The sequence below is a fragment of the Neophocaena asiaeorientalis genome, unplaced genomic scaffold (assembly GCF_003031525.2).
Source record: "Neophocaena asiaeorientalis asiaeorientalis breed wild unplaced genomic scaffold, Neophocaena_asiaeorientalis_V1.1 scaffold192, whole genome shotgun sequence".
NCBI classification, from domain to species: domain Eukaryota; kingdom Metazoa; phylum Chordata; class Mammalia; order Artiodactyla; family Phocoenidae; genus Neophocaena; species Neophocaena asiaeorientalis.
Genome location: NW_020185326.1, coordinates 5,725,905 through 5,738,182, shown reverse-complemented (window position 1 = coordinate 5,738,182; position 12,278 = coordinate 5,725,905). Strand labels below are relative to the sequence as shown.

Genomic DNA, 12,278 nt, shown 5'->3' with positions numbered 1-12,278 from the left:
TGCCTCACTCATTTAGTCTTTGAAACGACCACCACCTGTATGAAGTCTAGAAGCTTCGAAGGTCTGGCACAAAAGTCCCCCTTCCACAAAGCCTCCCCTGATCCCACCTGCTGAGAACTACCTTCCTCCTGGGCGGCTCATGGCACTTGGCCCTTCTCTTGTAGCTCAGTGGGCCCCCAGCCAGCCCGGGTGTTCTGCGGGGGCAGCGCCTGGGATTTACTTTAGGCCTCTTTTTCCTCTCCAATCTCTTGTCTGTCCCTAAACTGACTGTAGTGCTGAGCATAGAGATGGTGTTTCGTGAATGTTTGCTTAGATGAAGTAAATGTGTTCCTTCAGGATCTGGCTCCTTCCTGTTTATCATTTAGGGCTGGCCAGAGGGATCAGCTTCCAAAATGCCAAAGGGCGTCTAAAGCACAGCTCTCTGGGCTCAGAAACTCTTGCTGGCTCCTACTTCCCTGGGACGGAGAACTCACTCTGATGCTTGAGGTCCTCTGTGACTTGGTGACAACCTGACCTTCTGGATGCATCTTCCCCTAAAAAAACCCCTCCGGGTTCCACACCCACCCCTAGGCTCCAGTCACAAAGAATGGCTGGTCCCAAATCCATCATCTGCCTTCCTGCCTCTAGGACTTCGCTATGCTGTGCCTGTCCGATAGAATCCCTTTCTTCACTATCTCTGGTGCAAAAGTCCTAGCCATTCTTCAGTTCAGCTTTAATGCTACCTCCTGGGGGGAAGTTTTGTCCTAGACATCCCCCCCCAGGTGGAATTCCTTTCTCCTCTTCTGAACCCCGCCTCCCCTGTCTGTGCCACTGTCTGACCCCGCGCCAGTCTGTATTACAGTACATTATGTAGGTGTCTTCTCAGAACGGGATGGAGATGGGGCCTCGTGCCTCAGCCTCTTCTGAACTTCCCCATGCCTGACACACAGCTCATGGGCTGCAACAAGGCCAGAGAACAGAGGAACTGCAGCGGCTCAGCATCATGGAAAGGACGTGGACTCTGGAGTTAGGAAGATCCGGGTTTGAACCTTGCCTCTGCCACTATTGTGTGACTTTGGGCAAGACTCTAAACCTCTCTGAGCCTTAGCTGCCTCTTCTGTAAAACAGGGCTGACAACACCTATACCATAAAGGATTGTGGAGGTGGTTAGTAACAGATGATGTACCAAAGTCCAGGCAGGCCCCCTGTATGTGGTGGTCCCTTCTCCCCATGGTCACATCCATGCTCAGAGCAGCTCCTTTTCATGTACTCAAGAAGATAAAGTACCTTGTATCAGAAACCATCTTCTCCAACCTGTGCTGGAATTCCGAAGTTGGAAGCTCCAAGAGGACAGGACATATTCTGTTTTATTCAAAGGCGAATTCCCAGTGCCTAGAACAGTGCCTGATATATAGTAGATGCTTAGAATCTGTTGAGTGAATGAATCTCCATCCAGATTTATGGTCAGCAGGACCAAAAATACTCATTCATCAATCAAGAAAGGAAACTTAGGAGCTGGACTCCCCACCTCAAATTATTTTAAAATAGTTTTGAAAAATGGCTTGACCTTTACTGAGTGCTTCCTGTGCATGGGCAAGCATACGTGAGGATCTGACGTGACATTCTCTTCTGACCCTCACAACGAACTGAGAAGGTTGGTGCAACTTCACCTACATTTTTATGAACGGGGCCTGGTGCGGGCAAATAGCCTGCCCCAGCAGATAGAAGCAGGCTGTCACCCCAGGCAGCGAGCCCCAGACCCCAGTCCCTGTCCCTCTGCTTTGGGTTGGAAACACTGGGCAGCCTCCTGGAAACCCTGGAAAGCCTCTAGAAGTGCCTTTCTCTGGGGACGAGCAGGGAGAGAAGAGTCGACAGTCTGCCAAACATCCCCCAGCCCTCTGGGCGGACCACGAGTGTGGATGGTGGCCCCTAAGGACAGGGGTCATTCACAGGGAACCGGAAGGGAGCAAAGGGGGCCCAGGGTCTTGGGTCCCAGGTGAGGCCTGCGAGGTGCTCCAGGTTCAGTGGGCTGCTTCTTTCTGGCTGGCCTGGAGTCTCCGGCCCTCCCAGTTCTCTAGTACAGGACAGAGTCCTTTAAGCATAAGGCAACAAGGATTAGAGAACTGAAAACAAAACCCTGTGCACGGAGCTCTCAGGTGCTAAAGAGGCTTCTTTAGGCCCCGTGTGGATGAGGTGGGAGTGAATACGGGGCTGACAGGAGGGGCCTGCACAGTGTTCCAGGCCTGGTGTTTGTTCATGGATGTCCTATGACTCTGAAAACACAAGGGCACAGAGAACAGAATGAAGGTGCCCAAGGCGTCCCTTCCACACAGTCCTGGGCACTGATTCCTCCACACTGCTGATGGCCGGGTGGGTTTGTAGTGGGGGGACAGGCGGGGAGTGGGGAGGGCAGGGGTGCAGAGGCATGGAAGGGGCTGCAGCCCAGGCAGTCATAAGCCCCCAAGAGGGGGCAAGGAGGGAGACTGCGCGTTGGTTTGGGCAGGTGGGGGGCCCCCATGACCCAGAGTGTATGGAAATACCACAAGCTTTCACGACGATGAGCAAACACTTGCACTTGACTAAAACTCTGTTCCTATGACAACGGTCCTCTGTTGCTTCAACTTTCTAAACATATGTTCTGCCTCATCTCGCCTGCTCCTCATAGTAAGACAAGTATTAGAATTCCCATTTTACAGCTGGAGAAACTAAGGCCCAGAGAGGTGAAGCCCTCTTCTCCCCTGCAGTTCAAGAGCAGGCCTCACTCTCCCCTCTGCCCGGTTAGTGAAGGCTGTGCCTCCAGGTAGGCTGTAAGGTGATGGGCAGCCTAGCAAATGTTTTGGTTTGCTTTTCCAGATCACCTATGACAGGCCTCTGTATTCTCCTTGCAGACACATGCAGGCCCCAGGGCACCAAGCTGCCATGTCTCGTGGGCAGTGCCTGAGAACAGAGGTTCTCATTATGAGAGGGGGCAGTGGTGACTCCCCAAGAAGCAGAGCGTGGGGAAACCCACTTGGGCTCCAGGAATCCCATCTGGTTTCCAGGAACGCTGTCCATGCACGTACACCCAAGCCTGGACTGGGGAAGGAGGGCCTGGCGTGAGGGGCGTGCCTGCATCCTCCTATTCTGCACCCCAAAAAGGAAGCATGGACACCGCTGCCTGGTGCAAAGACCCTGCCCCAAGGGCTGCTGCTTGGCTGCAGGAAAAGTAGGGACAAATCCTGATGAAAATGATGAAATGACCTAAACGCAGAGGACTTTACAGCTGATGAAGCAAGCCACCTCCACCATCATAACTCATTTTATAAATGAGGAGCAAGAGCTGCAAAAGGGACTGACTTGCCCCATGTCAACAGCCAGATTTGAACCTGGACTTGAACCCACGTCTTCTGAATCCCAGGGGCCTCTAACAAGTTCTGCGCAAATCCTGTCTACAGTGCAACAGGTTCTCAAAAACAACAATAGTAATGATAATGATACCAAAAGCCAGCCTCCACTGAGCCCTGACTGTGCCCCTGACTCCTGGCACCAATTACCACCTGGTTTTATAGATGAGGAAACAAGCAATTGGCCCCAGGTCATCCTGCTAGCAAGGGGCAGCACAGGGCTTTAAATCCAGACCCTCCAGCTCTCCTAGTTCTGAGCTGGGCTCAGTGTCAGGTGTCGCCTCAGCTCTGATGTAGTGTGTCTCCTGACACTTTAACCTGCAGACACCCACAGACACTTAGAATCAATCCTAGGGCCTGGGAAAGGGACTTCCCCCATCCACAAGCCTCTGAGGACCTGCAGGGAGCAGGCTGGGCATTTGTGGAAATGAGTCTCCTCTTCCAGGAGTCCCAAAGCCCCAGCCTAGCTGCTTATATGTTTCTGCTGCTGCCCCTCCACAGATGGTGGTGGGGGAAGGGAGGAATGACAGGAGGGGACAAGCAGGTGCATGGCTCTCAAGGGTTTGCTTGCCACCTACTGGCACACCAGTCTCCTCACTCACAACATGGCATCCGGACGCACGGGTCAATCCTCAAACACCCAGGGACACACTCTCGGCCTTGAGTTCAGACCAGGGGCTGCAACCACAGCAGACAACAGCCACTCACAAACGTCCCTCTTCATGCAGGTCCCTCACCCTCATCTGGAGAGAAGACAGGTATACAGCACGAAAGAATGATGTGAAAACGTATCACCTCTGTGTGAGCAGGCTGCATGATACCTATGTATTCTGTGTCCTGAAGAGAACTTGGGGTTGGTTTTCCTGAGACGTGATTTATTCAATAATTTAACAAATATCTGTGTGTTCGTTATGTGCCAGGCACTGATCTACGTGGGGACCCAGGTGTGAACAAGGCCGGCAGAGTCTCTGACCTCACAGAGCTTAAAAATCTCTAACCACACAAAGATCTCTGACCTGCCAAGCAGAAGGGCAAAGATATTTTACTAAACCTTTGGGTTTCTTCCACACAGGAGACAAACGCACTTGAAGCAAAAACATTCCTATCAATATAATTAGCAGGCAAACCAAAGCTATGAAACACCAGTGTTTTTCTTTTTTTTTTTTTCTATGTTACTAAATGAAGTTCATTCATATGTCAAACAGAAAAAATAACTGGAAAAACCTGTCCCTCAGCCAAAGGAAGCGAGTGATCCCAGTTCTCTGTTTAAAGCCCCCTTCTCTCTGCAGACCTGCTGTTCACACGTGTTAAACATTAATTACAACTGTTACTCATTACATAGCAAAAAGCTCCGAGTACAAACACAATTGTTAATTTCCTCCCAGGCCCAAGGCATTCTGGGAACCTGAGCAGGGGGCAGGAAGCACTGCCGGAACCCCAGTGGGGTCAATGGTAAGGAGAAGGTGGCATGTGCTGGGTGTGCCAGGTGATGGTGGTAGGTCTAAGATTCCCCGTGGAAACTTCTGCAGAGTCCGAGCCTGTTTATTCTGAGTACACAAGGATGAGTCATGGGCTTGGTGGGAACAGTGAGCCTGGAGCAGAGTCTGATGGACTCAACGTCAGCACTACCACCTTCAGAGCATATGTGTTTCACTGTGACAGTCACAAGTCACAAGCTCAGCACGAAGTGGGCGCAACTGCTTCTGCCTCCAGAACAGCCCAAGCCACCTTGCCCCAGCACAGCTAAAGAGAATGTTCAGACCTGCCCTTTACGCACTCTCGATGTCAACACAGCAGTGGAGAGAGCCTGAGCCGAGTTCATTAGCTGTGTGACCGTGGGCAAGCTGCTCACCCTCTCTGAGCCTGAGTAGTGTCATCTGTGTGATGACAATGAAACCACACCCACCTTGCAGAACTTCATAGGGTTAACCTGTGCCAGCCTCCTAACTGGTGCTCACTAGCTGTTAATTGCCTGCCCCTCCTCCGTCATCCCCTTACCTTCATAGGATTATTTTCAATTAGCCAACTGAACTGGCTCAGAGATGACTCACAGTTGTTTAGGAAACAGACATACCTGAGACCTTACTTTCCGCTTTCTCTGCCCTTTGAGCCTCACTTGATGAGCTGGGAAAATGTCAAAACTCGAGAGGGTGCCTGCCTAAGGGGTGACCAACACAGCATTAGCACCCCCCATGCTGACAGTAACAAGTATGTATCTGGCGGTTCCAGAATAAACCAATGCACACCCATACGGGATGTGGTAGGGGCACAGAGGGGACCCAGCCCAACCTGCGATGAGGGTGGGGAAGGGACTGGTCATGTCAGGGGAGGCTTCCTGGAGGAGGTGGCATGGACACCCCCTCCCTAACTCCTCCCTGACCCCAGCACCTAAAACATAGTATGTACTGAGTATACTTTAGGTTCTCAAAGTGGGGTCCCCAGATCAGCAGCATCAGCAACACGTGGGACCTTGTTGGAAATGCAAATTCTCATGCCTCATTCCTGGAACCTACTGAATCAGGAACTCTAGGGGTGGGACGCTGTAATGTTTGATACTTCCTCCAGGTGATTCTGCTGCACGCTCTGGGCAAACCAACCAATCAACAAACGTGTCAGAACCAGAATGGGGAGGGAGGGCTGTGGGGGAGAAAGGCAGTAGAGACCCTCTCACACCTGGGGACCAGTGGCCCAATCCTTGGGAGGGACTGAATAAAGGATGGAAGAACCAGGTGGTTCATGGTGAGAACTATTGCTGGAATCGAGATGGAGTATTTCCTACAGAAGTGTTGCTTTCCACACTATCCACGCCTCTCGCTGCCAGGAATAACTGGGAATGAACTTCATAAATGGGCCCTCTGTGCCCCCAAGTACCTCTTTATGCAGGATTGTTTTAATATATAAAATTAAATTTGATTTAATACAGCAAGCCTTCCCTGAGTGCCAACAACCATTCTCTCATGTGTGACCCTTTAGAGGTTACGAAGTCGTTTCATCCAATTTTTTCCCTTGATCAACGCAGAGATCCAGTGTGATAAGGATTGTGACTATCCCCGTTTTACAGATGGGAAAACTAAAGCTCAGGAGACTGAACAGCCCGAGGTCCCACAGCTGGTGAGTGGTGGAGCTGGCATGTGAACTTGGGATTGTCTGACTCCCGTTACTGTTCCAATGGCTCCCGACACCAAGACACTGTGCTGAGCTTTCCAGGTCAGAGAAACTGGCCGAGGAGCTAGTGCGGAAGCCAGACAAGTACCCAAAATAAATATGTTCGGCATTGAGTCACACGTCTGTCTTCTATTTTCACTGGGAGGCAGGCCTGTCGCTGGCCGAACCCAGGACATTGCCTGAAAAGTAGCTTCAAGGTAGACAAATCTCCAGACGATGAATCGAAATGAAATGGCTTTTGTTTCCCCTGCCACCTGGCACCCTGAGCAGGCACTCTGATCACTCGCTTCACAGAAGCATCGGCAAATCAGTAAGGATGTAGTTTTTAACTGGACCCGTTGAATTAAAAGGAAACGCCGATGCATCCTCCGTGTACGGCATGACTGCTATGAGGTCTCCAGCAGTCCCCATCCCTTCCCCGGGCCTCAGTTTCCCTAGCTGGACAAGGGGGAGTGGGATGCCATGGGTGGGGACCCCTTCCTGTGCTGAGGGATGGCAAAGAGGACCAACCCGTGGGATGGCTCTGGTCACCCCATGCAGGCATGAACCTCCAGAACTTGGGCTCCCACAGAATCCTCAGCTGGAACTGTTCCAAGTGGGAACATACACTCTAGGCACGTATCCTACCAGCTGCAGACGCCGGGAGAAATTGGTACAAGGGCGATGAAAGGCGTGTGACATTTCCTGTGGGCTCTGGGAGGGCGAGGGCTCCAGCCACATTATATACAGCATCTTGGATGGTGTCAGAGAGCCCAGGCATTGACAGGGTAAGGGCTTGGGCTCTGGAGTGGGACTTCCCAGGTTCAAATCCTGGCTCTGCAGCTGACTAGCTATAGGCTCCTGGGCAATCATTTCTTCTCTTTGGACCTCGGTTTCCTTATCTGTAAAAGGAGGAAACTAAGGTCCCAGGGGGTGGTTGTGAGGATTAAATGAGATAATGCATGCACAAGTGTTCTGTAAATACCAGCACTTCCCCAACGCAGTGCCCTTTTTTAAGCCCCACCAGGGCCCTCTGCAGTGGACACATTTCCCAGGTGAGGGAATAGAAGCCCCAGGACAGGTTCAGTCCCTGTCCTTCCAATGGCCCCTCAGAGATCTGAAGACTCCAAATCCATGTCTGCTTTGCCAGGTTATCCACCCAGCTCCTCAGCCCCCTGCCTGTGTGGCCACCTCTTGGGCAGGCTTCCTTTGTCCATCCCACAATTCGTGCCACAAAGCCCAGGGGCTGGTCAGACAACCTGCGTCACCCCCAAGACAACGTGGAATCACCCAGGCTGCTTCTCCTGCCCCACGCTGAGCAGGGAGCTGCAACGGGGGGCTGAACCTGCCGGCTGTAAAGACTCCAGGGGGCGGTGAGTGGAGAACTCACCCCCTGGAGAACTGAGCGGGTGGAGAACTGCGTCCAGCCAGCTCTGAAGGCAGGTGTTTCTGCTAGGTGGCAAGGGGGCTGTCAGCCTGATGGAAGCCACCGCACCGCTCTGTTCGCTGCAGCTGGTGGTAAAACTGACTGGGCATCTGTCCCGGGGCTGAGATCAGCTCAGGCCATGTGTGCGGCTTGGGACTCCGGTGTTGGATGGGTGCGGGCAGGGGTTCTGGCTGAGGCCACCACCAGCCTCCTGGAGGGAGGGCAGGCAAGGGAAGCCGAGGGCTCCTGGGGAGCTTGTGGTGTCTCTCATTCACCTGGCCACAGAATTCTGAGAAAAGGGAAGACTATCATTCCCAAGAAGCTAGAACCACCTCACACCCTGCAAGAGCTGTTTTCGCGACAACCGGGAAGGGATAATCAAGCCTTCCCGAAAGGCTGCACTGGCTGAGAAGGCCTACTTCTGCGGAGAATGCCAAAGCATCCCTTTGAGAACAGCCTCATTTCACGAATGCAGTGCAGGACAGCACTCTGAAAGGCGGAAAGCACTTTTGCTTCGTAGACTGAATCACAGAGTAGTTCAGAGGCCTTCCCTTCTCCTGGCCTTTGACCAGCATGCTGGGATCCTGAAGGAATGAAGCTTGGAAGCAGCCCTGGAGAGGGCTGCAGGCCAACCTCCCACTGCAGGGCAAAGCCCTCCCAACACCAATCCCGCCTCATTCAAGCTTCTGCTGGCAAATCTTGGTGAGAGGAAGCTCATTATACACTTTCAGGTGTACCTGAAATTCTTACCACTCACTGTGACCCTAAATCCCTATGACTCCTTCTTGGTGGGCCTACCTCTGCCCTTTGGGGGTCCCCACACCACACACCTTCGGAAATCTGAAAACGCTGACCAGGTTACCTCATGCAAGCTAAACAGGCAGAATCAGAATACAAGGGATGCAGGGACTTCCCCGGTAGTCCAGTGGTTAAGACTCTGCGCTTCCACTGCAGAGGGCACGGGTTCAATCCATGGTTGGGGAACTAAGATCCCGCATGCTGCGTGGTGCGGCAAAAAAACAAACAAACAAACAAAAAAACAAGGGATGGAAAGAGATGCTAACGATACTGCCCAGTGGATTCTACCACGGCTACAGATCCTGCACCCAGGCTCTCAGGGCCCATCACAGAGCTCCCGAGGGCCCAGAGAAACTGTGGGACATTTCAAACAGGTATTGCGATAAGGAGGACGAGGCCCAGCCCAGCCTGCCTTGCTCCCTGACACCACCACTGATGTGCTAAAGTGCGTGCCACACACACTACTGATTCAGATGGGAACATTATCCTTTGTTTCTGAGCAGCCGTCCTTCTGGGTTTACAGATGGGACCACGGCAGCACTCTAGCAACCTAATTGAACTGTTTCAACTCGTCCTTATTACCTGAGAGGCAGCCCATCCACCTCGTTCCACCTGCACTTTGGGGCTAGGAGACAGGAGGGTGCTCCTTGGCTGCAATGCCGCACCTGACGGGCTCTGTCCACAGATGTGGGGAGGGATCTGGTCAAGACTAAAGGCTGGTGCTCACAGCATCCCTCCAGCCCAAGTGAAACAGCTTCCTTCTATGCCCCAGAAATCAGAACCGAGCCAAAAGCTTCTTGGGGAAAAGCACAATCGGTATCCATCCCAGAGCAAGACACACAATTGATGAGGTAAGTGACTTGACGAGACACAGGTTGGGACATGAGTCAGACTACTTTCTATCAGCAGCCTAAGAAGTTGACCTATAATGACACTTGTGATAGCAGCTCAGCAACCTATAACCAAGTCCACAGTGGATACCTGTGGCTCAGAAACTTGTCTGGAGACAGTTCTATCTAAGACCTTGTGATCCTTTGTTAAAAACTAAATGTATAGTAGTTTTAAAACTAGCTTTGGGCAGAAGTGGGCAAGTTCTGGTCTGAGAGGCTTCTGAAGAGATGATGTCCTGTAGGGTAAGGGTTTTTCACTTTAACATGCCAGCGAATCACCTGGGGGTCTTTTAAAACAGATTGACTCTGCAGGTCTGGGGTGGGGCCTGAGACCTTGCATTTCTCACCAGTTTCCAGGTGATGTGATGCTGCTGGTCCAGAGACCACATTTTGAGCAGCAAAGCACCAGACTAGACTAGAGCACCTAAGGTGACATGACCTGCAAGGTGGTCAGTCCAGGAGAGGGTGAGACGCCACACCGCCTGGAATGTCATCTCTTGCCATGGGCCCTTGGTATCTAGGACAGTTGTCACATGAGCCCTTTAGCCCTTTAATCAAACTGGTGTTTGTGAAGAGCCACCTCTGGGACATCATCGGCTCCGTTCTAGTTCCTCCCACTCCCGGGAGGAGCACAGCCTCGTCAGCCATGCCAGCGGACAGGCCTTGGATTCCCTTGTGCCGAGGGCAGAGGAGGCTGTGAAATGCACAGAAGAGACCTGAGGTGACCAAGGACCTCAGCCACGTGACTACTCTCGGCTCTGGCTCTTGACTGACATCAAGGCCTGGCAGGCGGGCCCAGCACCTACAGCACTGAGTCTATATGGTGAGGGAAGTGCCCCACCAGAGTCATGTGCAGGAAGCTCAACAGGCTCAGAGAGGCAGCAAGGAAGCCCGTGGGACATGTGGCTGCGTACCAGGAGGGCTCACACGGATGGCGAAGGAGGCACAGGACGTTTCCAGATAGGACACAGCAGGGAAGGCCACTGAGACAGAAGGCATGGGACTGCACAGCGCGCTACATCCAGGGAACTGTGAGTAGTCTGTGCTAGAACAGTCAGAACTTCGAGCAAGGGAATCAAGATGAGTGGAGGGCAGAGGCCTTACTTTGGGGGGCTAGGAAGGGAGGGCGGGTCTAGTTGTGCATGAAAATGGGAGATTCAAAGCAAAATGAATCTTAAATAAAAATAAAAACTCTCCCTTTCTGACCTTCAATGTGGTAAGAATTAAATTACTCACTCGATGTCTGTTTATATGCCTAAACTCTTAGAAGCATAAAAGTGTTTTTGCGTCTGACTTCTCCCCTCTTAACATTAAACGTAAGCATTTCCCTAGGTTGTTATAAACTCTGTGTCAACATCACTTTGTAGGGGCTGCACAATATTCCATTTAACCGACCCCCATTGCTGGACATTCAGGTCATTCTCCATCTCTCATGATCACCATGCCTTTCCTGTGCTTTAGATCATAACCTCAGCCTGGATCCTAAGGACTGGGGTTAGGATCAAAGGGTGTGTACATAGCTTAGGACAGGTGACACATGTGGCAGACTGCTTTCCATACGGCTGTGGGAGAGGAGAGGCACCTGAGTCATTCAAGGGGCTCTAGGCCAGGGGTGGGGTCAACTCCTGAGGTCAGGATGTGGCCACGGCCTGTGCTCTGTGGATGGGCTCGTGCTGAAGCTGGGACAGGAAACGCAGCAGCCCTGGATGCATGCAGGCCTGTAGCAGCTGTATGACAGGATGGAGCCACTGGGCTCCACAAGGCCCAATAGGAGCCACTCTGCAGATTGATTTTCTTCTAGCTTCTAAGATTTCCTTCTGAAATCTGAAATCTTGGCTTCAGTGAACTAGAGCATTACCAACAGGACCAAGACAGAGTCAGACAATGAGATCATCTGGGCTGTCTCTGGGGATGGGGGGAGGGACTGGAACGGAGACCCTGGAGGCCAGACCCAGGAGTTCCCCTAGGCCTGGCCTAAGGGACTTCCTCCAGGACCCTCCTCATCCTTGAAGGGCCCAGCTGTACTAGAAACCCTGTGGTTTACCTGAGCAGGCAGGGACCCGTGCACTTACTCCCTTTACAAAGGTGAGTGCCATGTGGGTCAGCGGCCGCCTCTGAGCAGGGCCACTGGCTCCTTACCTGCCAGAGCTGGGATGGTGACCCGGTTCCATTCCCATGGCTGGTCGTATTCATCAGCGGGCCTGTCGTCATCCTGGGGCAGCTTGCTCTCCCGCAGTCGGGGGCTGACCGTGCTCTCTGAGTCGGAGTCCATGCTTGGGCCCTCGGGTTCGTAAGGGGTATCGTATAATTGGATGCCTTTGTGCTGGGACCGGACGCTTTCCTGCCTCTGAAATTCTGCAGTCAAAAAGGAAGGAAGCAGAGATGTAAAGCATGCACAGCACGTGCTTCCTCACCTGGGACCCACCAGGTGATACCAAAGGAATTCAGAGCCGCCAGCCAGGGAGGTGGAGGCTGTATTTAACTTCTGTCCCACCCCTCGAGGGCAGGGTCTCTGCTCTCACTGCTCAAGGCTTCCTCACAGAGATCTCAGGCTCTGGACCAAACAATAGAACGAGAAGCCTCCCTGCCACCGCCTGCAGTCTTCAAGCGCACGGCGCAGAAGTGAGCGTGATGTTCCGGGTGTGTTCTGACACCAGC

At 52.5% G+C, this 12,278-nt stretch overlaps 1 protein-coding gene across 1 annotated transcript in view; it reads right to left on the bottom strand.

Moving 5' to 3' along the window:
* SHB (SH2 domain containing adaptor protein B) overlaps window positions 1-12,278 on the bottom strand; it is a 212,434-nt gene that overhangs the window by 38,784 nt on the left and 161,372 nt on the right. Inside the window, 1 exon segment of the mRNA XM_024734432.1 lies at window positions 11,760-11,975. Coding sequence (XP_024590200.1) covers window positions 11,760-11,975 — 216 coding nt within the window.